Here is a 23,907-nt window from a genome sequence, read left to right on the forward strand (position 1 = left end):
GGACTTTCACTTGATGCCACTCTGTGAGTTTGTTGAGAGGTAAAAATTGCTCGCGCACACATCAAGAGCTGTACTCGACCCTCTAGTCAGCTCTCGTCGCTTAAGGGCCGATGTGAGGAGCGAGAAGCTGCCGAAGAAACCAAACCGCGACGCGTTTTCCGTCTGACCGACTCTTCGAAATCCACGCAGAGATTTCGGAGGATTATCCACTCTACAGATCTTCGCCGTCGCGTCCGAGAATGGAGGGGAACGATCAACGGCCAGGCACCGCAAAGGTCAGGTCAGCTTTCGGCAGGAGTCCGTGAGTTCGGAGGGGAGGAGGGGGCGACCACGGAGGGATTCAGTGTCTGCTCTTTCCTTTGAGAAGTTTTGCTTCAACGTTCAAACCTCAAACCATCTCATTGAATTTTCCAAAAGCACCTCGTGAGTCCTCTTCATCTTTTCTGTGGGTGAAAACATAGATCTAAAAAGGGGCTTTCCTTATTTTCGGCATCGACTCGAATTAGAATCGAGTCTGGCAGCCTCTCCTCCCTCCCCTTCAACCAGCACCCTCCCCTCCCTCCCTTCCCTTTCTCGCTCATACAACACCGTACCAGTTAGCCATGGGACGCAAGAAGATTGAGATTCGACGATTGGCCGATGATAGGAACAGACAGGTGACGTTCTTGAAGAGGAAAGGTAAGTCGCTCGCTTCCTTCCTCTCCTTCCCTCTCGACCCCTCCCTCCCCCTTGCGATCCATTCTTATCTTTCTTTGTTTTGGGATGCTTCTCTTCTTGCAGCTGGACTTATGAAGAAGGTGAGTTCTCGTGTTCAGTGTTGTGAGGAGGGCATAGAGAAGGGGGAGAAAAGGAAGGAGGAGGGGAAAGCTGACCTCGCTCTCTTCTCGCCCTTGCCCGATCCATCGTTCTGCGTTTCACAAGGCCTGGGAGCTCAGCGTTCTCTGTTCAGCCGACGTGAGTGACTTTCGCGACTTTCTCGCCTTTCTTCTCCCTCTCCTATAGTAGCAGCGACTCTCAGCTCATCGACTTCTCTCGTCCTCGGAATTTACAGGTCGCTGTCATCGTCTTTGGTCAGAACGACAAGCTCTTCGAGTTCGCGTCCAGCAACATAGACGACATCTTGGTCAAGTATACTGCTCGTCCGTCCACCTTCTTCTCACTCAACCAGCAGAGCTACCTCTTGTGCCTGTTTGTTGACCTCCTTCGCTTTCTCTTCTCGAACCAGACAACGGACCCATCGATCACAAGAGCCCGACCGAGTTTGCTATCGCTGCTGCTGCCGACTCAGGTCACCCAGCTGCAGATTCGGACGAGGGAGAGGAAGATGCGGAGGATGAGCCTGCAGGGAAGAAGGGTAAAAAGGTCCCTGCCGCTAAGGGAGGGAAGAAAGTCGCTGGAATGCCCAACGGTTCGGCGAGGGTGCGTCTCGTTTCTCTCCTCGTCTCTCTCTCCCTTTGCCTCAATCTCGTCCCTGCTCTCGAGCCTTATTCAGCTGACCCTTCATTGTCCTCTCACCTTTCCTTCTGTAGAGTCAGTCCTCAACCACTTCTCAACCACCTCTCTCTCCAACCTCCCTCTCTCGCACTCCCGTCAGCACGAGCACAAGCTCCGGAGGTCGAAACTCTCTTCCTGGAACGTCCTCTCAACTCAACAACCATCTCCCGTCTACCATCGTCCCTCCCCAACCTCCCATGTCCCAACTCCAACCTCAATCACAGCAGCAACAAGGTCGATACGCCCAGCCGAATCAGCAGCAGCAGACTTGGCAGCAGCAGCAAGGATTCGGGAACTCGCTCGCTAGCTATGGAGGTGGCCAGTTCGGAGGAGGAGATGGCGGGATTGGAGGTCTCTGGACGAACGATGGTGGAGCCGGGAGTAGTGGGAATCGTCAGGTTCGTGCTCGTTCTTTCGATTCTTGCATCGTTCGAGACGCGTCTTTCTCTTCCTCTTCTCTCCCTCTCTTTTCGAATCTTGAACCTGAGCTCTTCGGATCTTCGTTTTAATCTATCCAGACTTCCAACGGTACACCTCAGCCCTTCCTCGAATCCCTCTACCGAAACCAGCAGCAGCAGCAACCCAACTCCTCCTCGTCCAACTCCAACTCCTTCAACCCCTCCTCCTTTGGCTCCTCCAACGCTCTCAGCAACCTCTACCGAGATCAAAACATGTTCAACCCTGCCGCCTCTACCTCCCCACAACCACCTTTCAACAACGCCAACCTCTACTCCGACTCCTCCTCCCTCTGGAACCCCAACGGAGCCGCCTACGGCGGAGCCTCGCATCACCATCAACTCCTCCAGCAGCAGTACCTTCAGCAACAGATCCAGGCTCAGCAGCAGCAGCAGGCTCAACAACAGCAGCAGCATCATCCTCTGTACTCTCATCCCATGCTCCTAGCGGCAGCAGCAGCCGCAGCGGCCGTCGCCAACGGAGGAGCAGGAAACGCGTCCGCTTCATCGTCGACTGGAGGATTCACCTGGCCCATTTCGGCTGCTTCTGCTCCTAACGGAACGTCTTCTTCCTCACGGAACGATCATAATCCTCTCGTACCCAAGAGTGAATCGGACCTGCCGGAATGGACGACGACTTCGCCGCTGCAGGGAGTTGACGACGACGAGGAGGGCGGTCCGCCGCCGGAGGAGGAGTTGGGTGGGGGTGAGGAGGAGGAAGAGGAGGAGGAAGAGGGGGATGAGGATGATGAAGGGGACGAGGACTACGTGGAAGGTGGTGGGAAGAGGAGGAAGAGCGCAGGTGGGAGTGGAGGGGAGAAGAGGGTGAGGGTTGGTTGAGAGCAGGAACGGGAAGGGGTTTGGACGCGAGGAGTCGACGATCCTGTAGACTGTAGCTTTCCTGCTTTGCGTATGAGTCTTGTAAACCCGTTATTCGTTCTCTGAACTTCCTTCTCGTAGTGTATCAACGTTGGTTCGATTCTCGCTCGTTCTTTCGTTTTCTTCCCTATTCCTTCGATTTTCGTTCGTTCTAGCTGTTTCGTTTCTCTCATCTTGGACAGTTTCATGCTTTGACGCAATCTCATTTGCCTTCCGTCAAGTAAGAACTCGAAAACTGTCCGACGACGGGAAGGGGTCGTACAGAAGAGGATCGACGCGTCGTCGAGACTTTGATTTCAATCCCAACCAACGCCGTCCCCCTCCCTTCCCGCCATCTTTTCCTGCTCGAAAGGGCGTGCGTTCAAATCCCTCCCAACAACTATCCAGTTCCCAACAACAAAGCAAAAAGGGAACCACAGCCGCTCGTGCTAGCTCGAAGAACGACCATCAACCCGTCTGCCCACGCTTCTCTAGTGCCCAATCCTGCGATCCCTTTCGTAAGCGGAGAGAAATTGGGTCTTGGTAGTGAAACGGTTAACGAGGTTTGGGATCTCTTGATGCAGTCTAACTGCTAGGTCAACAGGCCTTGGGTTGAAAAGAAGTAGCGAACTCGAGCATCTTTACTCTTCGAGGAAAGTCTGGGCACCTCGTTCTGCCCACTAGAGATGGTTTTGTGCAGCCGATCCTATCGGTGAAGTGTAGTAGAGTGGAGGTCGATGACTCTCGGGAGATTGGAAAGGGAAAAGGAGACAACTCGTCGCGTCGAAGCTCATCAATATCGTTTCTTCTCTTCCCCTGTCTACCACCCTCGGACTGATACTAGCCTGACTCCGAATCTCCGTCCTCTGGAGCCAACGTGGATTGCATTCGACTGATGAGATGCTACCCGACGAGAGTGAACAGGTGAAGGAGGAGGTCAGGTACGCGACGACGAACAAACGACGAGACGAAGCTTCCATTCAGGTCGATCCAGTGTCGAGAGACGTGATGTCAAGAGTTATCGAGGAGATTCAGCTTCATTGAACGGTAGAAAGGAAGAGAAGGAGATGCGACTCGAGTCTCGAGCTTCCGACACGTCCCAAGGAGCAACAAGCCAACGACGCAACGCTAATCACTTCTCGTCTGGGATCGACATGAGGCGTAGAAAAAAAGCCATTCATCCAAAGCTCCGAAGGCCTCTCTTCTTCGCCTGCTCAGTACGTGCACCAACCCTTGTGAACAATCATCAACCTCTCAACTTCTTCCCCAATCTCTCCCTCCTCGTCCTCCTCCTGCTCGTCTCCCTCCATCTCCTCGTCCCCATCTCGCTTTTCCTTTCCTCCCTCTCTCAACTTCTTCTTCGCAAACGCTCCATCAGCCTCCCCAAACTCGAACCTCAACCCTTTTCTCGCTTTCGCGAACCTCTGCCTCTCCTCCTTCGTGATCGTGGGCAGACCCAAGGGGACGACCTCCACGATCTCGTCGTTCTCCTCGGTAGGTTCGAGCTCGGAGACCTTGACTTCTCGAAGAGAAGCGTTGGATTTGATTTCGAAGGAGGGAGGGAGGTAAGGGATTCCGAGGACGGTTCGAGGAAGACCGGAGGGAAAGTCCTTGCAAGGGAAGGCGGAGGGGACCGAGATGAGTCGGAGATGGTAGGTTGAGAGAGCGATGTTAATCTACGAGGTTTGAGAAGGGACATGGGATGCTGGTGAGCTTCGAGAAAGGAAAGAAAGGAGACGACGCAACTCACCTCGACACCGTACCCGTTCCCCAACCTTTCTCTGAAGCTGCCCTCCCTCTCCCAGAACCCATCCCCATCGTCTTCAGCATCTTCCTTCAACGAACAACATCCGGTCCAGCTCGAACAATCGATTCCACAAACGTGATCCTTCTCGAGCTCGTCCGAGTGCTGTTCGAAGTTGTAGCAGAGTCCGAGGTCGTCGACGACACGTTGTCTGGCTACAGCGACGAGGATGGAGAAGAGCTGATCGAGAATGAGGTCGGAGATCTCGGTAGGGATGGATCCCACGTTCGTCTTTGATCGATGGGAAGGAGAGAAGGAGAGGGTGAAGGAGCGAGCTCGGAGAGCGAGAAGGGAGAAGAAGGTCCTGGCGAGCTTGTAGGACGAGTGAGATTTGGAAGCTGTCGACAAGAAAAGAAACAGTGGCGAGTTCAGATAGTATCCACAGGTGTGGAGCGAAGAAGGGGAAACGCACCAAGGATGAGGGGCATCGTCTCGACTGGAAGGGAGAGGGGAGGGAGGAGGCAGGTGAGCTTCGTCGTTTCGTTCAATCTCATCCTTCATCCACAACCTTTGAGGGAGACGCTTACCTTGAACAGCCCAAGCGAGACCGACGGATGATCCAACAGACATGACTGGAAAGAAAGAAAGAGCTTCGAGAAAGAAGGGAAGGGAAGGAAGGCTGTCGTTCGAAGGGAGGAGGGAGGTCTGAGCTTGTGCTCGGTTTCCCCCCCCCCCCCCCAGATTGGTTAGTCTCCTCGACGACGAAAGATATATAACCTTGAGATATCGCTCCCTAGGAAGGAGGATGATTAGAATATATGACCTACGTTAGAGCGGGAGATACATATCAGGTGGTCCACCTGTGGGTGTCCGAGAGGAAAGACGAGACGACGCGACGTGACGTCGAGAGCTTTCGTTTTCTTTCCTGAGCAAACCAGGCCTGAAATCGATGCTGAGAGCAGATGGGCTCATGAATATAGATATATAGATGTGATGTTGATCAGAGATCTAGGGGATACAAGGGCTATCAACAAAGGAGCGAGAGCAGCGAGAAAACAAAGCAAATCCGAGAAACGAGAGGACGTCTTCCATACCAGGAAGAAATGCGAAGGAAAGGGAAAAAAGAGAAGAAAATCTAGAGAGCTGCCTCTCCGGCTGTCTCGATAGGGAGGGCCAGCATGAGGAGTCCGGAGACGATGAAGAGAGCCGCAGAGATGAGGACTGGCGACGAGTTTCCCTGAGGTCCCCCTGAGGAAAGGAAAGAAGAACCAGGAGGAAGTAGTTAGCGTCAAGGAAAAGGAAACGAAGAGATGAAGGAACAAGATGAAGACTCACAGTTCTTGATGACAGGAGCCATAAGCCCAGCAATTCGAGCGGCAGTGGCCGTGAACGCGTCTCCGGTTCCTCGAGAAGGAGTAGCGAAGACCTCGGGCGCGTCTAATGGAAGAGTGGGAGAACGAAATGATCAGCTTCGTCGGAGAAGGACCAAATTAAGAAGAGACTGGAGGCTGAAACTTACAACCGTAGAGGATCCCGTACATTCCGTTCTGGAAGAACGACGCCATACAGTTCATCGCAGTGACCTGAGCACGAGTCTTGACCGAGGTGAAAGCGAAAAGGAAGGCTCCAGCAGAGATCGCTGAAAAGGGAAGGGAAGTCAGTCTCGGGGAGGAGGAGGAAGTGGTGTTAAAAGGCGACTGACTGCAGAAAGCCATCGCTCCCCTTCTTCCTGAGATGAAGGCCCATCTTCCAGTGACCTTCCATTCGACGAGAGCGGCAGCCATGAATGATCCTGGAAGTCCACAGAAGGCTTGACTGAGAGGGGCGAAGAACAGGGTGAGAAAAACGTTCAAAGGTCAGTCGCGTCGAGGCGAGGATCGAGCAAAGAGAGAGAACGAACAGGGCGAATCCAGAGTAAGCTTCGTTGGTGGTGGTTCCGGGGATCTGAGTAAGGTAGAGGCCGAGGAAACTGTTGAACAGAGGGTACTGAGATGGAGAACGAGGGCGAAAAGGGCGTCAGCGTTCGATGGGCGGCGCGTCCGTGTTCGATCGAGCAGGTCGACTTCTTTGTCGACTCACAGCGAGACCGAGGATAGCATAGATCAAGATAATGAGCGTGGTGTTGATGGCGATTCTCTGTGAGAACCAAAAGGAGGAAGAAGTGTGAGTCGATGCTCGTGGGTCGAACAAGATTGAAAGAAACGAACCCGCGTCGAGAAGAGAGGTCGGATGTGCTTCATTCCGACGTCCGCGAGACTCCTCTTCAAGATGGCCTTGTTGGTCAGCTTGGCGTGAGACTCGACTCCGTATTTCTGAGCGATCGCTTGAAGGTCGGCGAGGGTGATAGGGCAAGTTGTTCGGTTGGCTTTGGCGATGGACTCGAGGACCTCGATGGCTTCCGCGTCTCGACCTTGCGAGGCCAACCATTTCTGGAGAGAAGGAACGATCGAAGGGCCAGTCGTCAGTGACTTCTTCGAGATCGAGCCGCGAAGAAAGGAGAACGAAGACGCACAGGAGATTCAGCAAGAGGCATCAGCCACGACCGGATGATACAGAAGAAGATAACCATCGCTCCCATCGTAAGCATCGACCACCTGGAAAACGAAGAGGAGGGAAGGGTAAAGAGAAGAAGAGGGAAGGGTGTTAGCTTCGACGCGTCGAACGAGAGGAGCCTTTCTCAGAAAGAGGACGAACCTCCAGGCTTTGTTCTGACCGAAGGTTCCAGGAAGACACACCGTCCTTCCGCTTCCAGGCGAAAGGGGATCCTCTTGAGTAGGGCAGCTGTACTTGACGGTGAAGGGCCAGACCTGAAAAGAAGAAGGGAGGGAGTGAGCCTCCAAAGAAAGAGAAGGCGAACGAGGTCGAGAGAAAGAGGAGGCGAACGAACGATTAAACTTCCGATGACCTGACCGACGGCCCACCACGCAGAAAGAAGCGTGAGAAGCCACTGCTTCTTTTGAGGAAGGAACTCGAGGAACATGGCTCCATCGACGGGGACTAAACGAGGCGATTAAGGAAGGTCAGCCTCGTAGCGAGCGAGAGCGAACGCCTAGGATGAAAACTCACGGTTTCCTCCCGCACCAAATCCGATCAGACAAAGCATAGCACACCACATGTTGAAGTTCGTGGAGGCGGCGGCAACCATACCGCTGAGAAAAAGAAGAAAGGAACATGTCAGCTTCGTTCCGTCGGGACGCGTCGTGCTTCTCTCGAATCCCTCCTCTCGTCCCGCTGCCACTCGATCTTGCGCCTTCCAACGATGAAGAAAGGCCAAGATCGCACAATATAAGTGAGTCGGATGAACTCACAAGACTCCAGAGATCAAGAGAGTTGCGTTCCAAGCCAGCTTCCTCCCAACGAGATCCGCACTCATCCCGAAGAAGGAAGCTCCGAGGATCAATCCAACGTAGAGGAACAGCGTCGAGGTAGCGATGTGAGTTGGGTTGAACGAGTTTTGAACCCCTGGGAGAACGAGAGCGACTCCTTGAAGCCCTGTAAGAGAAAGAAGAGGGAAGAAAGAACCGGGTCAGCAGCTGCGACTTCGTTGCTTCGTTGCTTGTTTTTCTATACAGGCCCGAATCGGGAGAACTTACAGAGGTTATCGGCGAACCACCCGAGTCCTGTCATGTGTAAGAAGATCGAAAGAGAATCAGCGCAGGGCCAAGGGGAGACGTCGTATTGGTCTTCAGGGAGAGAGAGGGAGACGTACCAGCCACGAAAAACAAAGAAATTTGGAACCTTCCAAATCCTATTTCCGCGAGTGCTATGTTGATGAGAGCAACTTTGAAGTCGAGCGGGACGGTCAGGGAGGAGCAGGGAGAGGAGGAGAGAGAGAAGGAGAGTTCGAAGCTCACCTTTCGCCTCGAAAGCAGCTTCGATCCCATGAGAAGCAGCTAATTCCTGAATTGAGGAGTTCTGAGGGGCAAACCCGAGCATGGAGAAGAAGCTGGTTAGATCCGGGGCGAAGGAAAGCGAGGGAGAGGAGGGAAGCACGAACGGCGGATTGAGTTGGAGAGGGCTCCTCCTGCTCTCGAAGGGAAGGAGTTGTCTTTTCGTTGAGCTGTGAAGCTGATTTAGACATCTGGCAGGCGGGAGGGGAACGGTGAGCTGCTTGTTCTTAGCAGGAGCGATGAGAGAGGGGAGGGGCGAGCTCACCGTAGGGGAGGGAAAGGGAGAGAGGGCGGGACGCGTCTAGGGGAACGAGAGGAGAAATGTAGAGAAGGGAAGGAAAGAAGCGAGGTCGTTGAACGTTGAAGTTGACGAGGTCGTGGTTGGGGCCTTGGGAAACAGAAGACCAAAAAAAATGCTCAAGGGAAAAGATCTGCCAAACGATTGGAAGTCTCGGACGTCGGGGACGCTGGATCGTCGTCACCAAACTGGCCGTCGCTGGAGGAAAAGAAGGAGACCCCTTCTGCTTTGGACCTGGTTTCTGGTTTTTGAGAAGGCATCTGTAAGGTAGAACACGGTAAGAGGGCGTAGATCCGAAGAGCACGAGGAAAAAGGGGACGAAACATATAGGGGGATGCTTTGATGAAAACCGTCGCGCCCGCGCAAGGGAAGCAGATCTTCAAACCGTCGATCGTCCCAAGGCTTCAGATTTCGGACAACAAAAACTGTCCGGTTCAGGGAGCCAGCACTTTACTCGCTGAGATCGACTTCTCGGGAAGGGGTTGCGATCCTTGGGAGTGACGATGCCTCGATGAGAGAAAGGAAGGAGAGTTGGAGAAACTGATCAGGGCGAAGGAAGAGGGAGACTTCGTCCTTGAGGGTGTTTAATCGCAGCCGGTCTTGTCGATGATGGAGATTCGAGGGATATACAGGTGGGATGAATAGCGACATTCAGGTTTTTTGCGAGATCGTTGTGGACGGGGGAGAAAGAGAGAAACAGGGAGGAGGAAAGGTCGAGCTCACCGAAAACGAACCTCCCCTTTGACGTCTCTTCCAACAAGTACGCCGGATCAACTACTTCGCTCGTCTAGGGGAACCAAACTGAGAGGATACGCATCTCAAATCGCTTCAAAAGCTGAAGAATACCTCGCTCTCTTTCTCCCTTTCAGTCGACGTCGTCCCTCTCAGCGACTCTTGCCTCCCCTTTTCTTCCCTTTCTATCTTTGTTGACGGTGATCCACCATGTTTACCTGAGTCTTCTAACTGCAACCAACTCGACTGTCTGACTGAGAATCTTCTCTCGCTACGCCCTCCCATGGAACTCGAATCAACGCCCTGCGACTCGAGCTCAACTCCTCCTCCTCCGCTTCGCTCTTCCCCTTCCATTGATACTAGCTGTAGATGACATTTTGATCGGTAAAAAGTTGATCTGACACCCCAAAACGAGAGAGACAAGGGTCAGGTCGAAGCAAGAATGCGACGCGTCGTCGATTTCAATCTCAACCGACCCCCCTTCTCGCCATCTTTCCATCTTTCGCGCGAAACGAAAGCTCATGCGTTCAAATTTCCCTATTCCATCCTTGCGCATCTCCCACTTCCAAAACACAGCAAAAAGAGAACAACAGCCGCTCGAGCTAGCTCGAAGAGCGACGCCCGTCTGCGCGCGCCCTTCTCTAGTGCCCATCTCTACGATCCCCTTCGTAAGCGGGAGAGAAATCAGGTCGTAGTAGTGAAACAGTTAACGAGGTTTGGGATCTCTTGATGCAGTCTAACTGCTAGGCCAACAGGCCTGTGGTTGAAAAGAATTTGCGGACTCGAGCGTCTTGTACCTTTCCAGAAACTCAGGGGTGGGTGAGTTTTTCTTCCTCTACTATGAGCCACGGCTCGATGGGGAAAGCTTGTGTACTCTGTATCATCACGCTCGTAGACAGAAGAACCACGTCGCGTCGTCCTCGAAGTCGAGCCCCTTCTTCCCTATCAAGCAAGCAAAAGACGAAAGAGAATGAGTAGCATCGTAAGTGAAGAACGAGAAGGAGAGAAATCATAAAGGAGAACCGAGAAAGAGCCCAAGAAAAGAAGAATGAAAGGAACGAGAAAGCGAGAACGTCGAGAAACCGAGACCGATCTCAAACAGCGAGGACGCTCTTCCCTCCGTCAACGGTCAACCTCTTCCTCCCTTTCACCAACATCCAGCCCCTCCCAAGCTGGCCCACCTTTCCCTTCTCCTTCTGCCCCACCGCTGCTGCTCCAAACACGAACTGAGCCTTCTGTTCGTCAGGTTCGGGCATGATGATCCCTCCCTTTCCTTTCGAAGCGACCGCGACGTCCTGAAGTTTGCCCAGTGCCGAGGGGCAGATGATGAGAGAGGTTCCGGTCTGAGAGGAGAGGGAGATAAAGGCGTTCGAGTTAGCGAGACCCAAGAATCGGAAGCGGGAAGACGAGGCGAAACGAAACAACCTTGAGCGTGACGACCTTGTCGAAAGCGTCGTTGTCGAGTTCGGAACCGAGATGATGAGTGAGATGTTTCCACCAGGCGAGAGAAGAGAAGCGATGGAGAACGATGATGGAGGTGAGAGCGAGGAGAGCTGGTGCCACGACGGTTGGTTCCTGTGAGGGAAAGTAAAGACGAAGTTTGGACGCGTCAGTTTAGAAATAGTGAGAGGCGACAGACGCAAGTTGAAGGGTCAAAACAACTTGCCTGAGTAGCAAGGATGACTCGTAGTCCGACTGGTCGATGGAGAACGGGGGAGAGGGGGAAAGGTCAGGGAAGAAAGAAAGATGAGAGTTCGAGAGAAGCCAGACTGACGGTGACGTTGCTGTCGCACCACCGACAAGAGCGACTCAGTGAGTCGAGACGAGCCCGAGCTTCCATCGCTACCATCGAGGTACTGTTGGAATAGACGAACGCAAGACTGGATCAGCTCTCCCTCCTTGTTCTCTCCTTGCTTCTTCTCTCCCTCCTGACGGCGACAACCTCACCTTATGAGCCTCATCAAGCAAGCAGACCTTCCCAGCTCCATCCGCCTTAGCTCGAATGAACTGACCTAGCGAGATCTCGAAGAGAGAGCAAGCTTGGGACGCGTCGATGAAGGGATCCGACCTGAAGGGTCGAGAGGGTCAGCTCCTGCTTTCGTTTTCGGCGGACAAGAGGAGAACAAGGATAGGCTCACAGATCGAGGATGGTAAGCTGTCCTTTAGCGAACTTGGGAAGCCGACGAGCAGTGATCCGAGCTTGCTGACAAGCGTGCCCTTTCGAGGGAGCTCGATCGTCGAGGAAGGAGTCGAGGAGAGCCCTGAAAGGAGGGGAACGAGGAGTCAGTGAGATCTTCGGTTCAAGTGAGCTGCGATGAGCTTACATTCGTTGTTCCAAACCGGCGAGTCTGTGATCAGAAAACGGCGAGGTCAGCAAGGCGATGAATGACCTCGTGAGGAATAAACGCACTGAGCAGGGTTGAACGATGTCTTCCTGATTTCGAGTTGAGCGAGGAACCGAGAGTAAGAGAAATCCTCTCCGAGACCTTGCTGTGAAAAGAGGAACCGTCGTCGAGTCAGTGGGAAGAGAGGGAGGCGGGAACGGAAAGAGACGCGTCGAAGACGAACCAAGATGTTTTTGATGATCGAGACTGAAAAAGAGGAGCAGGGTCAGCAAACGGAAGGTTAAATACGTTGGGTCAAAAAGGGCTGACTATAGAGAGGGGGTTCGCCGCTACCAACACCAAGCCTGTGAGATTCGAAGGGAAACGGGAGTCAGACGCGTCGAACCGAGTCGAAAAGGAAGAACGAGAAGACTCACATGGCAAGCATGGACTTCGAGTTCAGCTCTTTCTCACTGAGATAGAGAGGGTAGATGCTGACGTTCGGGATCTGTGAGTAGACTGCGAAGCGTTCAAGGAAAAGCAAGTGCGTCAGGGTCGAACTCGTCGAAAGAGAGACCTTCGTCCGAGTCCAACTCACCGGCTTTCATCGTCACAAACGACGAGGGAGAAACATCTGGCAACGAAAAGGGAAGTCAGCGCCGGCATCTGGCTCTCCGGAAGGCGACGAGAACTACTGTACTCACAAACCACGACCTTCGGCAATCGAATCTCAGGATCCGAACAACTCGCTATCCAAGCGGCCTCACAGGGCTGAGAAGCAGCTCCTCCCTCTCCGAAGTGGAAGACGACTCCAGCCACGGGGTTCTTGAGACGACCGAGTCGCTTGTCCTTAATGAACATGGTTTCGAGCAGGAGGGAGACGGAGTGACTCTGGGATGAACGAACGAACGAGAGGGGGGGAAAGCAAGTCAGCGAAGCTTGGGAGATTTGGGCGAGGGAAAGGAGCGGAGGTGGAAATAGGAGATGGAACGGACCTTTCCGCTTCCTTGGACCTGAAGGAAGGAAGAGGGAAAGAAGGGAGGGACCATCAGCGACGGCGATCGAGGAGGACAAGAAGCTCGAGAACAGCAACAGGCACTCACTCCACATATAACAGCCGAGAGAGGAGTATTCGAGTTCAGATAGAGGAACGGACTCTCCGGTTTCTTGGCGTGCACTCTCGAGCTGAACAAGAACCGAAACATCGACGGCGCGTCAGTTTGCTCCTTTCTCGATTCGGACAAGAGGCGAGTCAGACTCACTGAGTTTCCAACAGTCTCCCAAACAACCCATACTGAGGGAAATCCCTCTGTTGAACCTCTTCCGAGTAGGTCTCCAGAGCATCGTGTGAGAAGATGGGCGCCGTGATGGTTTCTGAATCGATTCGAACCGACGAGACGAGCGAGGCGAAGGTCGAATCAGCTTCGAGGGATGGGTTTCCTTCGACGGAGAAGTGGAAAGGTGAAGGAAGGAAGGTGAGCTCACCATGTCTCCCACAAGTCCCCTCCACATCCTCGTCGTCCCCCAGCAGATCCATCATCCCAAGCAGTCGTCGTTGGGAGAGCGGTTTCGGGCTCGAACCGAACGAGATGAGCTGAGCTGGAGAGGTGAGGCTCTGGCTCGGGGATTTAAAGATCGGGGTGCTGGGTTGAGCGAAGGGAGAAGGGGAGGAGATTGCGGTTGAGCTGGGTTTGGTCGAAGCGAGAGGAGTTGAAGAGGCGGAGAAAGCGAAGGGAGAGGTTGGGACTGCTGGGAGGATGTGGTTGGAGTACTTCGAAGGAGAGGTGAAGTTGAAGGGAGAGTTCTTTGGGGGTGGAGCTGCGAGGGGAACGAAGGAAGGAGGTGGAGTGGGGAAGGACGGGAACGCGTCTGGCAAATCAGCTTCGTCGTTCTGCTCTCCTTCAGTAAGTAGTCAGAAGCAAGAAAGATAGGACGAACATGTGCCGTCGTCATTGTTGGGTAGGCGCTTCACCTACTCGAGCCAAACGAGAACCGATCCACTCGTCAGCGACTCCAGAGTAAAAAAAGCGAAAAAGGGCAAACGCGTCTCGACCTGAAAAAGAATTCACCTCCGGGCTCAGATTCCCGCCAACCTTCAACGGTCCCTCAACCGAAGCCGTCGGAGAGGCAAAGTAGTTCGTCTTCGGTTTCGTTTCCTTCGTTGGTGAGGTACTAGATCCACCGAAGGCTGCAGCCGAGCACAGAAGAGACCGAAAGTCAGCCCAGTTGACGCGTCTCTTCCATCTCCTCTCCTCCCTCTCAAGACTCACAGCTCGAAACAAGCGAAAACGGCTTGAGCCGCTCACCTACGCCTCCACCTGCACCTGCCGTCGAAGTAGCTAGCATGGATCCCAACGAAAGAGTCGTCGTCGCCGGCGGAAGCGTCGACCTCTTCCCCTCTTTCTCCTCACCATCTCCACTCTTCTCCCACCCCCCATCCCCCAACCCGTTAAACTTTAATCCCTCCAAGTCACTTCCAGCCGACATCGATTCGTTCCCATCCGCCACGCTCCGTTTCGACTCCCTCGCCCTCCTCCTCTCGCTTCCTTCGCCTGCCTGCCCACCCGCGAACCCCAGTCCGATTCGCTCTTGCTCGACTACCTTCCCGTTCAAGCCTGAAGCGGATGGAGTGAAGACGAACACCTTGGGAGCTGAGGGCGCAAGGGAGGAGGGAAGCGGGGAGCAAGGAACGGTCGAGTTTGGGTCGAGAGGTTTTGGACGCTGAGCTTGAGCTTGGTTTGTGTTCGCTAAGCTGGCAGACTCTAGGGATTTGGTGAGAGTGAATAAGGACCTGAAAGAATCCCAAGTGGAACGGTTCAGCTCGAGCGAAGGAACGAGCGAAGGAGGAGGGGGAGGAGAAGGGAGCGAAGAGGGAGCTCACGGTTTGGTTGAGCTCGACGACTTCGAGGACGAGAGGTTGGCGGGTTGGGAAGGAACGAGCGAGTGAAAAATGAAGGGTTGCGAGCTTGAGCTCAACCCTGAGGAAACCATCGCACAAAGAACGAATTCGGAGGTGGACGAGGGGGTTGGTTGGAGGGAAGGAGGAAGGAGGAGGAGATTGATCGAGGTTGAGTGATCTCTCTTTTCGACTTTCGTTCGAAAGGACAGTCGCGTTTTCGTCTTCTCGCTGCAGAAGTAAGGAAGTAGAGTTGTGTTTTGCTTGCAGAGACGAGCCAGGAGAGTGATCGTTAAAAACATATGTTGAACATTTCGTTACTCGATTAAACTACACTACAAGGGACCAACCTCCTCGTCCTTCAACACCTCAATCCCTCCTCGGCGCCCTCTCCCTACTCCCACTGTCCTCCCTTCTCTTCCTAGGCGGTGGGCTCCTCGAGTCCGAATCCGAACCCGAGTCCGAGTCCGAAGTGTACCTCCTTCGTCGTCGAGGAGGAGTCGAGGAGTCACGTCGTCCTCGTCGAGCGGGCGAAGGCGATCGTTGAGGTCGAGATACAGAGGCGGGAGGAGCGGCTCGGACGTAGGAGGAGGGTCCAGAACCGGAGGCGGGTGCAGGGGAGCGAGATCGTCGGCGAGGAGGTGGGGAAGGGGATCGACGGGAGGAGGAGGCGAGGCGAGCAGGAGGGGAGAGGTCTCGAGGTGGCGGTCGTTTGAGAGCTTCCTTTTCGGCGGCTTTGCGACTGGAGGTGCGCCAAGAAGGGAAGAGAGTCAGCGATGTGAGAAGCGAGAGAGGGAAACATGTAGACGAGAACAGGAAGCAAACGAATGAAGACTCACGCTCTCTCCTCGTCTCGTCTCCTCTTCTTCTCCATCTCCTTCTTCTCCTCCTCAGCCTTCTCCATCGCCGCCATCCTCTCAGCCCTGACCCTATCCTTCTCCTCGTACTCGGCCCTCTTCAAAACCCTCAACCTCTCCTGCTCCTCCCTGTCGAAACTCGCTCCCTCCTTGTAGTTCGACGAGAGTCCGAAGGCACCTCGCATTCGAGTGAGCTCGAGTTCCTTGGCTTGGGCGATGGAGTGGGTGTCGGACTGCTTGAGCGTTTTGGGATCTCGAGGACCGGAGGAAGGGAGAGCGGCGAGGAGTTTGAATCGAAGGGCGTCGACTTGTTCGAGGATTTCGTCTTCGGGGAAACTAAATGGGTTGAGCGAGGACGAGAGAAGGCAGAGTGTCAGTATCGGATTCATTCTTCGTAAGGGGGTCGAGAAGGGAGGATGCGAAAGACGAGAGAATGAAGAAAGAAAGAAAGAGGAAGAGAAAGGAAAAGAGATGTCGAATCTGCTCGACACTCACGTCTCCATCGTCAGCCTTCACTCGAGCCCCTGCCTTTTCAACCTCGTAGAGCATCTCCGAGGCAGGGACATAGTTCGAGGAAGAGCTAGAAAAACGCGAGCTCTAGAACATTTCGATTTAGACCGTATAAGTCAATCGTTCTTCGCGAACCTAATCGCCCCACTTCCCGGAGGTTCGAGGGAGGGAGCACTGTCTAAGAAGGTTGCGTGTGTGTGTGGGTAGGGTAGGGTAGGGGTGGGATGGGGTAGGAGAGAAGAGTAGAGAGAGAAAAGAGAAGAGAAGAGATGAAGGAAGGGAAGGAAGGAGAGATGAAGACTGACCCTTTCTCCTCGAGCTCGTCCGTCAACTCTGCACATTTAACCTCGACCTGTCTCTTCTTCTCATGGTCGAGAATCCCTTGATCTGGCTGTCGGTGCTTTGGGAAGTCGTCCATCGATCCAAAGTTGGCACCGGATCCGAATCCTCCAGGAGGTCCTTCACGAGGTCGGAAGGCAGAAAGGTTTTTCACGACTGAGAGCGGAGGAAGGAAGGAGGAGGGAGGAGAGCAGTTAGCACGAGGAGGAGGGAGCGAAGAGAGAAAGGCAGAGAGAGGAACGAACCATATCCGTTAGTTCCACTGAGAGAAGGAGGAGAGAGGATGGAGGTCAGCTCGAAGGAAGATGGCGAGGAAGGAGGGAGGAGCGAGACGACGAGGCGAAGACGAACCTTCCACGAGCGGTGGCGAGTCCTGAAAGAAAGAGTAACGAGAGCGATAGATGATCAGCATATGTATACAAGAAGAGAAAGAGGCGGAGAAGAATCTAGACTCACCAATTCCGTTGTCTATCAGAGATGATCAACGAGTAGATGTCGAGATGTTCAAGGGGAGGAAGGGAAGGAGGAAGGAAGGGAAGGAGCAGAAGAAGAAGAGAGCATTGTGAAGGACGTAGGAGGTGGTAGAGGAAGAGGAGAGATGGATCAGCGAAGGTTAGTGAAGATGGATGGAAGGAGGTTGGACTCACACATGAAGGAGACGGAGCGGAGAAGTTTTTGTAGCGGGGACGGTCGAGGTTTGGAGGGAGCTCAACGGAGAGCAGAAACAGGCCGTTACCTTTGGCGACCCACCTCGCCCTCATCTTTTTCTCTTTCTTTCGGATCTTCGAGAAAGAAAGAAGAGGAAAAATGTTCGTGAGATGGTAGAGAGAGACAGAGAGAGAGGCAAACGAGCGAATCCAAGAAGAAAACGAGGGGGAGAGAGAGATGATTACGGACTAAACGAGTGGGCAACAAGAGGGAGATCCTCCTACAAGAAAGAGTGACAGAACCGAAAGAAAATCTACAACCCAACGAGACGAAGAACAAGGTAGAAGAAACTTCCGATGAACCGGATCGCTGAGAGACCAGCAACCTGAGGAAAGGGAGAGGAACGGGCGGTCAGGACGTTTCATCTTCTGGGAGTACCAGAACGAGTTCTATACTTACAGAGTAGAAGATGAACGAGAGGTAAGGGTTGACGGTGGTGTCCGTGGTGTTGAGCTGAACGTTGATCCTGTTAGAAGGGGATTCAACGGGTCAGATCGAAGAGCGATGGACCGTTTGCGAAGGCGACGACGTACCAATTGAGGAAGAAGTCGCTCGTGAAGATCAGGATGACAGCCATGTTGGATCCAAGGAAGATGAGAACGACTGTAGAAGGGCGTAGAGGGAAGAGGGCGGAGAAAGGCAAGGTCAGTCAGTACCTCAAGTGGACGCGATCGTCCGTCGAGGATTCGAAGAGACGTACCGTTGGTCCTGTAGTTCTTATCGTTATCGGACTGCTTGACCTCCGGAGCTCGCTTATCCGGTACTTCCTGTAGAATTCGAGGAGGAAGAAGGGAGGCGCAGGGTCAGCATCGGACGTCGAATCGAGTAGAAGAGAAGAAGAGACGCGTGAGCTCAAACTTACAGCGGGTTTGTTTCGAATCTCTCCTCTCGCCTGCAGCCAGAGCTCCGAGAGATCATCCTTGTTCTGAGGAACCTCAACTCTGAGAAGAGGGAAGAAGAGAGAGCGTCGTGGTCAGTCGAGTTTGAGAGAAGGCGAAAGAGTGAGAAACGAGACTCACTCCATGACCTCCTTTCCGTCCTTCTTCGTCAACTTCGCAGAACCAAGATCTCCAGTAGTCGTAGATCCCTTGGTTCCCCATGAGACATCGTGAAGATTGCACATCGAGTAGATCATCTGCGAAAGGAGAGGGAGAAGACGCGCTCGTCAGACGTGTTCGACGCGTGCGGTTGGCCTCTCGGAGGGACGAAGAGGCATCGAGGACGTACGAGAATGTTGACGAAGGATGGGAGGAGGAGGAGGTACTGGATGAAGGAAGCTGTCGGGGGTGAAGGAAGGGAGAAAGAGGGTCAGAACTGACGTCGCTCGTGCGAGAATCAGAAAGGGAAACGGAGAGGGGCGAAGACGTACTGAACATGTGGAATGGCTCGAGATACATCAGACTGGAGACCAAGTATAGACCATAGGTAGCTCCGAGAGAGATGACGATGTCCCGGAACGTCGAGTTATCGGCGATGAGGTCGCTGGAAAGGAAGATGAAGGGTGAGCTTTCGTTCGTTCAAACCGAGATTTCAAGGCGAGATCGAGCTCACAGGATGTTCGCCCAGCCAGCCGCAGTGTGAGGCACGGCGTTGTATACCGTCCAGCCAGCGCAGTACAGCAGCATGAGCTGTAGGATGGCGAAGAGGACCATCGAGCCGGTGAAGAAGACGTTGGATCCTTGTGGTCTGTTTCCAAGAGAGCAGATGAGCTATGAGGGCGGAGAGGTCAGCCCACGGAACTTTCACAGTACGAAGACGATAGCCTCGAGCGCATCCCCTGACCCGATTGGGACGAAACGCGTCGAGAGTTTCGTTCGAAACTAAAGAAACGAGTGCAGAGCTTACAATGACGAAGATGACGACGATGTAGAGTTTCGAGAACACCTGGAAGATGATGTCTCCCGCCCCGAAGAAGGGATCTTGAGCTCCGGTGGTTTGCGTAGCGGATTGGAGAAGGAAGAAGACTGAGAGAGAGAAGAGGTCAGCTATCCTTCGAACGAGCTCAGATCCAGCTCGAGATATGCAAACTCACAAGCCAGGTAGTAGCTGGAAAAAAAAGGGAAGGGGGTTTAGTGCCGGGGACAAAACACAAAAGGGGTTTCGTTTACGTACGAGGAGAGTGAGAAGAAGTTGAAGAACAGCTGGAGGGAGAGAAACGTCGGTCAGTCGGTGATACAAGGATATCGAGATGATAGGAATTCACTGACGTTGATAAACATGTAGATGAATTCGAACTGAAGGGTGATCTTCCTGTGGAAGTCGAGGGGAAGGGGGTAGGTAGCGCGATCAGTCAAAGTGGCACGTCGACGCGTCTTCTTCGACCCGAAACGGCTTCGAAAAATCGGTACGCACCTGAAGAACCCTTGTCCCGAAGTCCAAATCTTGAAGAAGAAGATGGTAGCGTGGATAGCAGCGAAGAGGGATCCGTTGAGCCATCGACGACGTTGAGAGATAAACTCCGGAACGGCTTGAGAAGAGGAAGTCGAGGGAGGATCAGTGCTCGTCTTCGAGACGAAACTTGAGTATCGAGAGAGACTCACTGTTGGGAACATCGGTAGCAGCCTCTGCTGACTTGACATAGACGAGACGCCAGGCCTCGTTCTTCTTCGTGACGATCTCGAAGCAGAGGATCCGATCCTCGGCGAGATACATGTTTCTCTCGAAGATTCCAGCGTTGGCTCCAGGCGAGTGCATCTTCTCTCCGAGGAAGTAAGACTGGAAGAAAAGATGGGAAGGGTAAAGGTCAGCTCGAGTCGCCGAAGAGGAGACGAACGAAGGAATCGACGAACGGCCAGAGGTCCCTTTCCACGAGAGTCGTTCTGAAGAGCAGCGTATCTGTAGGCCGAGAAAGCTCCAGGAAGAACCGAGATGTAACCCATGACGGACTCGAGAGGCTTGTCGAGGATGTTGGACATCTTGTACTCGAAGTTTTGAGCCTGAAGCGGAAGGTTAAGGATTCAGCATTCGTCTCTCGAAGCAAGACGAGAGGAGAAGGACGTACAGCGACCAAGGGGTTCAAGAGATTCCCACAACCTCGACCTGTGTCGACCTTGATCTCACCACACGCTCCTCCGACTCCAGGGTTCTTGTCGAACGTTTTCCACAGCTCGTAGATGGAGGTCCCACTGGGCTTCGTTCCAACATCGAGAAGGATGCAGATGTTGGGCTTGAGAATGGGGCCGAGAGCGTTGAAGAACCACCGATGAGAGTTGAGCTTCTTCTTGTTCTGCTCCTTGAGAACGAAGATGATCTGAATAGGAACCGCTCCAATCGAGACGTCACCAGCCTAGAAAGCAAGCGAAAAAGAGTCAGCGTGAGCGAAAGGATCAAGACGCGTCGAGAAGTTGAATCTCACCTCGGAAACCACGGCCTGCGTGGTGACCTCGAAGATGTGAGCAGTGACCTCCTTGTCTCCGACTGAATTTCAGAAGGAAGAGAGGGAGAGGGTTGATCAGCGTGCGTTCGGGAGGGAAGCACGAAGAAGGAAGAACGAGGATTCGGCTTACCATGATCCTTAGCGACTCCCTCGGCGTAGGCTCCCATTAGTTGAAGGACCTGGAATCCAAAAGCACGAGGGAGTGGTATCAGACGAGTTGATGAGAAGGTCAGGACGCCAATCGTCTTCGAAACGCGGGTCGAAGGGAGCGAGAAGAACGAACCTTCAGAGTCCTCGGGTTGCAAGGCTTCCTCCCGTCAGAGACAACAACAACGACAACCTTCTTCCATCCATCGTGACCCTACGAGGTAGATAATGAAGCAGAGGGGAGGTTTTAGCGGCTTCGTCGCGTCGAAAGAGGGGAGGGAGGAGAAGCCTAAGGGACTGACCCAGGTCGTCGATTTCGATCGGTCGCAGAGATGGGTGATGTTCTTGATCACAGAGTTCATCGTCTGACAAAGGAATACCGAAGCAAGGAGGGAAAAGGATCAGTTCGAATCGAGGAGGAAGACGAGGCGGAGGCGACCTCTTCAGGGGTTGTTCTCAGTCGACCGAACTGCGAGGTCGGAGAGAAAGATCGACGTCTCTATCCTTTTCAGACCTGAACTGACCTTCAGGAAAAGGATCTCGTCCTCGTTGTACCTGCGAGCGGAAGAAGGAGACGAGGTCAGCTCATCGACCAAAGGGTTCGACCGGAGGCGCAGACGAGGAGAAGAAAGTATACATAGTCATGACGACGAAGAGCTCGGTCTTCCTCCCGTAGAGGAAAGGCCGAAGGGTGTACTTGCTCGACTGAAAGTCGTCGGGGTCACAGGTAGCTGCAGTATATCTGAAGAAGAGGCGAACACGAAAGAGGACGCGTCGGCAAACAGAAGGGGACGAGGTTGAGGCTGAGTTCAGCTTCGACCCTCGAGTCTTTCCGTCGTAAGAGAGCGTGGATGAACCTCATCTTGTTCATCTCCTCGGATTTGTTCCCAGGAGGGACGATCTGGGCGGGCACGGGAACATCTAAAGAAGGAACGAAAGAGCAAAGTCGAAGGTCAGCTCAAACGCCTCTCGGGTTTGGACTTCGTCGAGGGTGAGAGAGGCGACGAACCGAGAACCAGATTTCCCTCCTTCAGCTCGATCTGCCTCACGTCCTACAAAGTAGAATCGACGAGGAAGGGGTGAGAACACGCCAAGGTCAGCTATCTTTCGAGATCCTCGTCGTCTCGTCCTCTTGATCTATGAACTCACTCTCCTCTTCATCATGTTCTCTCTCGCCAAACCCCATCCTGCTCCACTCGATACAGGTCCTCTCATCATCGCACTTCCTCCCCAAGCGTCTCCTCCGCCTTGGTGCGACGGAGGGTAGCCGTAATTCGAGCCGACGGCACTTCCAGCGTAGCTCGACTGATGCTGCTGCTGCTGACCGTATCCGGGCATGGGAGGAACGGGAGGGATGACCTGGCCAGGTCGAAGCTCTGACATGGCGAGGGAGTGCTGAGATCCAGAGATGAGTCGATCCTGAGAGTAAGAAGGTCGCCCGTTCCAATCGTCTTGATGTCCTCCGACGGACGATCCTCCATGGCCTTGGGAGGAGGTTTGATGAAGGTAGTTGTCGAGAGGATGGTCGTCTCCTACGAGAGAATGCTGAGAAGGAGAGGTGTAGTAGGAAGGTTGAGGTTGGGGCTGTACGATAGAAAGAGAGGGAGGGAGGAGGAGGATTGGTTGGTTCGTGATGAGCTCGCTCCTTCCTTCCCCTACCCTTGTTCTCAAAGCATCGCTGCTGTTCCTCGAAGAAGCAGATATTCTACTAACCTGACCTCTCGAAGGAAAGTATCCTGAGCCAGCGTTCGGTTGAGAGTATCCGTTCATTCCTGTGTTGCTCAGAGAAGGAGGAGGAGGAGGAGAGTAGAGCTGTTGAGGGGAGGGTTGTCGAGCTCGAAGTTGGTTGGTTTGGTCGTCGTAGGGAGAGGAAGGAGCGTATTGATTCGCGCCAGGCGAAGGTTGAGACGAGTAGGAAGGATTATACGAATTCTGCTGATGCTGTTGCTGGTTGAATCTAGACATTTGGAGCGAGGACCGAGAGGAGGAGGGGGGGAAGAAAGAGGGGGAGAGAGCGTCCCTTGTTTGAGAGCTAGAAGGACAGGGGAAGAGGCAGCCAAATCCTCGGTTGTTGTTCCCTTAGGGTAAGAGGCTCAAAGAGGAAGGGAATAGAAAAAGAGAGAGAGAGAGAAAAGAAGAGAGGGAGAGGTCTGAGGGTAAGAGAAGGAAGTGAATGTTGAGGGGAACAAGAACGATCAACCGCGGAGGGGAGGTCCTTGGACGTTCCCTTTGTCTCCCAAAGATCCGCCTCAAGAAAAAGTAAGATTTTGTATTCCCTTTGTTCCGAATCGAAAGCGGAGGGCGGATATTCAGTTGCTGGGAGCTGAGAAGGTGCTTTCGGAGGCGGGAGGAAGGACTGCGAGCCTGTTTGAGCCGACCCTCGAAAAATCAAACGCGTGCGAGGTGGCCTTGTTTCTTTTCTGCCTTTCCTCTCTCCCTGTGAAACTTCGGACCAGTACGTGGTATCTCAGTGAAAGCTTGAAATGAGTCGTAAAAGGGAAAGTTCTGCTTGACTTCCAATGTTGGAACAGAGATCGATGAAGTCAATCGTCGAGCTTCATCTCTTCGAGATCTGCTTGCGCATCTCTGTCCCCTCAAGAAGTTGCCGGCCTGGTGCTATGGATTTCCGATGAGACCGTCTCATTCGAGACTCTTCGAAATCAGTTGAAACTCAAGGCAAGGGCTGTCAACAGCTTCAAGACTCCTGACCTGCTTCCCCTCGACGCGTCTCTCCCTCCCTCTCTTCCCTTTCTGTCCCTCAGCTTCAAACCTCTTCGACTTTAGGAAGGCTGATTTCTATCTCAAAAGACGTAGACGAACGTTCCCAGTCTTTCTCGAAGGGTGCAAGATGCTCGAGTTCGCAACTTCTTTCCAATCCAAGGCCTGTTGGCCTGGCAGCCAGACTGCATCAAGAGATCCCAAACCTCGTTAACCGTTTCACTACTAAGACCTGATTTTTCTCCGCTTACGAAGGAGATCGCAGAAATGGGCACTAGAGAAGCGTCCGCAGACGGGTTGACGGTCGCTCTTCAAGCTAGCTCGAGCGGCTGTTGTTCTCTTTTTTTTTGCTTTGTTGTTGAGAAGTGGATAGTTGGTAAGAGAGATCTGAGCTCGCGTCTTTTCGAGCAGGAAGAGATGGGGGCAAGGGAGGAGAGGGGGTCGGTTGGCATCGAAATCGACGACGCGTCGACGTTCTGGCTTCGGGCCTCTCGCCTGCTGTCCTTCGGCCCTGTACGTCCAGATGGCTGATATCGTATTTGATCGATTCCCTTCCAAGAC

At 53.5% G+C, this 23,907-nt stretch overlaps 6 protein-coding genes across 6 annotated transcripts; 1 reads left to right on the forward strand and 5 right to left on the reverse strand.

Annotated features, from left to right (window-relative positions):
* The first annotated feature begins 933 nt into the window (after positions 1–933).
* BDY24DRAFT_382114 (uncharacterized protein) lies at positions 934–2,742 on the forward strand. Its single transcript, XM_076639453.1, has 2 exons — positions 934–1,419; positions 1,530–2,742. Exons 1-2 carry the CDS (start codon positions 1,325–1,327, stop codon positions 2,395–2,397), a joined length of 963 nt encoding a protein of 320 aa, XP_076498922.1. The 5' UTR covers positions 934–1,324; the 3' UTR covers positions 2,398–2,742.
* Positions 2,743–3,914: 1,172 nt separating this feature from the next.
* On the reverse strand, positions 3,915–5,231 carry BDY24DRAFT_382118 (uncharacterized protein). Its single transcript, XM_076639454.1, has 4 exons — positions 5,139–5,231; positions 5,024–5,047; positions 4,558–4,949; positions 3,915–4,483 (listed from the first exon to the last, which is right to left on the reverse strand). Exons 1-4 carry the CDS (start codon positions 5,179–5,181, stop codon positions 4,022–4,024), a joined length of 921 nt encoding a protein of 306 aa, XP_076498923.1. The 5' UTR covers positions 5,182–5,231; the 3' UTR covers positions 3,915–4,021.
* A 310-nt stretch (positions 5,232–5,541) lies between these two features.
* Positions 5,542–8,822, reverse strand: BDY24DRAFT_349069 (MFS general substrate transporter). Its single transcript, XM_076637677.1, has 17 exons — positions 8,707–8,822; positions 8,549–8,632; positions 8,406–8,466; positions 8,261–8,332; positions 8,145–8,171; positions 7,860–8,043; positions 7,618–7,700; positions 7,439–7,548; positions 7,246–7,358; positions 7,064–7,145; positions 6,759–6,980; positions 6,631–6,687; positions 6,452–6,537; positions 6,254–6,366; positions 6,071–6,190; positions 5,887–5,988; positions 5,542–5,799 (listed from the first exon to the last, which is right to left on the reverse strand). Exons 2-17 carry the CDS (start codon positions 8,630–8,632, stop codon positions 5,687–5,689), a joined length of 1,629 nt encoding a protein of 542 aa, XP_076498924.1. The 5' UTR covers positions 8,707–8,822; the 3' UTR covers positions 5,542–5,686.
* A 1,615-nt stretch (positions 8,823–10,437) lies between these two features.
* BDY24DRAFT_382124 (uncharacterized protein) lies at positions 10,438–14,240 on the reverse strand. Its single transcript, XM_076639455.1, has 20 exons — positions 14,066–14,240; positions 13,865–13,983; positions 13,734–13,767; positions 13,281–13,613; positions 13,058–13,169; positions 12,899–12,980; positions 12,791–12,808; positions 12,500–12,686; positions 12,394–12,429; positions 12,233–12,314; positions 12,126–12,160; positions 12,040–12,062; positions 11,882–11,961; positions 11,796–11,819; positions 11,610–11,732; positions 11,419–11,539; positions 11,246–11,327; positions 11,138–11,166; positions 10,897–11,046; positions 10,438–10,814 (listed from the first exon to the last, which is right to left on the reverse strand). Exons 1-20 carry the CDS (start codon positions 14,139–14,141, stop codon positions 10,566–10,568), a joined length of 1,995 nt encoding a protein of 664 aa, XP_076498925.1. The 5' UTR covers positions 14,142–14,240; the 3' UTR covers positions 10,438–10,565.
* Positions 14,241–15,410: 1,170 nt separating this feature from the next.
* On the reverse strand, positions 15,411–17,097 carry CWC21 (U2-type spliceosomal complex subunit CWC21). Its single transcript, XM_076639456.1, has 6 exons — positions 17,045–17,097; positions 16,854–16,865; positions 16,749–16,770; positions 16,643–16,659; positions 16,364–16,553; positions 15,411–15,884 (listed from the first exon to the last, which is right to left on the reverse strand). The coding sequence occupies exons 1-6, from the start codon at positions 17,046–17,048 to the stop codon at positions 15,527–15,529; spliced, it is 603 nt and encodes a 200-aa protein (XP_076498926.1). The 5' UTR covers positions 17,049–17,097; the 3' UTR covers positions 15,411–15,526.
* Positions 17,098–17,358: 261 nt separating this feature from the next.
* BDY24DRAFT_337811 (glycosyltransferase family 2 protein) lies at positions 17,359–21,843 on the reverse strand (the record flags this gene model as incomplete). Its single annotated transcript, XM_076637300.1, has 24 exons — positions 17,359–17,430; positions 17,505–17,558; positions 17,632–17,708; positions 17,806–17,872; positions 17,968–18,046; positions 18,125–18,240; positions 18,333–18,382; positions 18,475–18,587; positions 18,657–18,814; positions 18,951–19,106; positions 19,313–19,351; positions 19,454–19,572; positions 19,646–19,820; positions 19,895–20,041; positions 20,107–20,391; positions 20,461–20,522; positions 20,612–20,660; positions 20,765–20,842; positions 20,931–20,993; positions 21,153–21,183; positions 21,266–21,370; positions 21,486–21,549; positions 21,638–21,680; positions 21,778–21,843. 24 exons carry the CDS (start codon positions 21,841–21,843, stop codon positions 17,359–17,361), a joined length of 2,268 nt encoding a protein of 755 aa, XP_076498927.1.
* Positions 21,844–23,907: the final 2,064 nt, after the last annotated feature.

This window comes from Mrakia frigida (genome assembly GCF_051309035.1).
Source record: "Mrakia frigida strain ATCC 22029 unplaced genomic scaffold BDY24scaffold_7, whole genome shotgun sequence".
NCBI lineage: Eukaryota > Fungi > Basidiomycota > Tremellomycetes > Cystofilobasidiales > Mrakiaceae > Mrakia > Mrakia frigida.

Bases quoted from the DNA above. Each gene is read 5' to 3' on its own strand.
- BDY24DRAFT_382114 (XM_076639453.1), top strand. From the start codon at position 1,325: ATGCGGAGGATGAGCCTGCAGGGAAGAAGGGTAAAAAGGTCCCTGCCG. The intron at 1,420-1,529 runs GTGCGTCTCGTT...TTCCTTCTGTAG, and splicing joins TGCCCAACGGTTCGGCGAGG to AGTCAGTCCTCAACCACTTC.
- BDY24DRAFT_382118 (XM_076639454.1), bottom strand. From the start codon at position 5,181: ATGTCTGTTGGATCATCCGTCGGTCTCGCTTGGGCTGTTCAAG. The intron at 5,048-5,138 runs GTAAGCGTCTCC...TCTCCCTTCCAG, and splicing joins TCTCGCTTGGGCTGTTCAAG to TCGAGACGATGCCCCTCATC. The intron at 4,484-4,557 runs GTGAGTTGCGTC...CAAACCTCGTAG, and splicing joins GGAACGGGTACGGTGTCGAG to ATTAACATCGCTCTCTCAAC.
- BDY24DRAFT_349069 (XM_076637677.1), bottom strand. From the start codon at position 8,632: ATGTCTAAATCAGCTTCACAGCTCAACGAAAAGACAACTCCTTCCCTT. The intron at 8,044-8,144 runs GTAAGTTCTCCC...TTTCTCTTACAG, and splicing joins GTGGTTCGCCGATAACCTCT to GGCTTCAAGGAGTCGCTCTC. The intron at 7,701-7,859 runs GTGAGTTCATCC...TCTTTTTCTCAG, and splicing joins CTCTTGATCTCTGGAGTCTT to CGGTATGGTTGCCGCCGCCT.
- BDY24DRAFT_382124 (XM_076639455.1), bottom strand. From the start codon at position 14,141: ATGCTAGCTACTTCGACGGCAGGTGCAGGTGGAGGCGTAGGTGAGCGG. The intron at 13,614-13,733 runs GTTCGTCCTATC...TTCCCCTCGCAG, and splicing joins CAACAATGACGACGGCACAT to CTCCACCCCCAAAGAACTCT. The intron at 12,063-12,125 runs GTCAGCCCTTTT...CCTCTTTTTCAG, and splicing joins CGGCGAACCCCCTCTCTATA to TCTCGATCATCAAAAACATC.
- CWC21 (XM_076639456.1), bottom strand. The intron at 15,885-16,363 runs GTCAGTCTTCAT...CAACCCATTTAG, and splicing joins GACGAGCTCGAGGAGAAAGG to TTTCCCCGAAGACGAAATCC.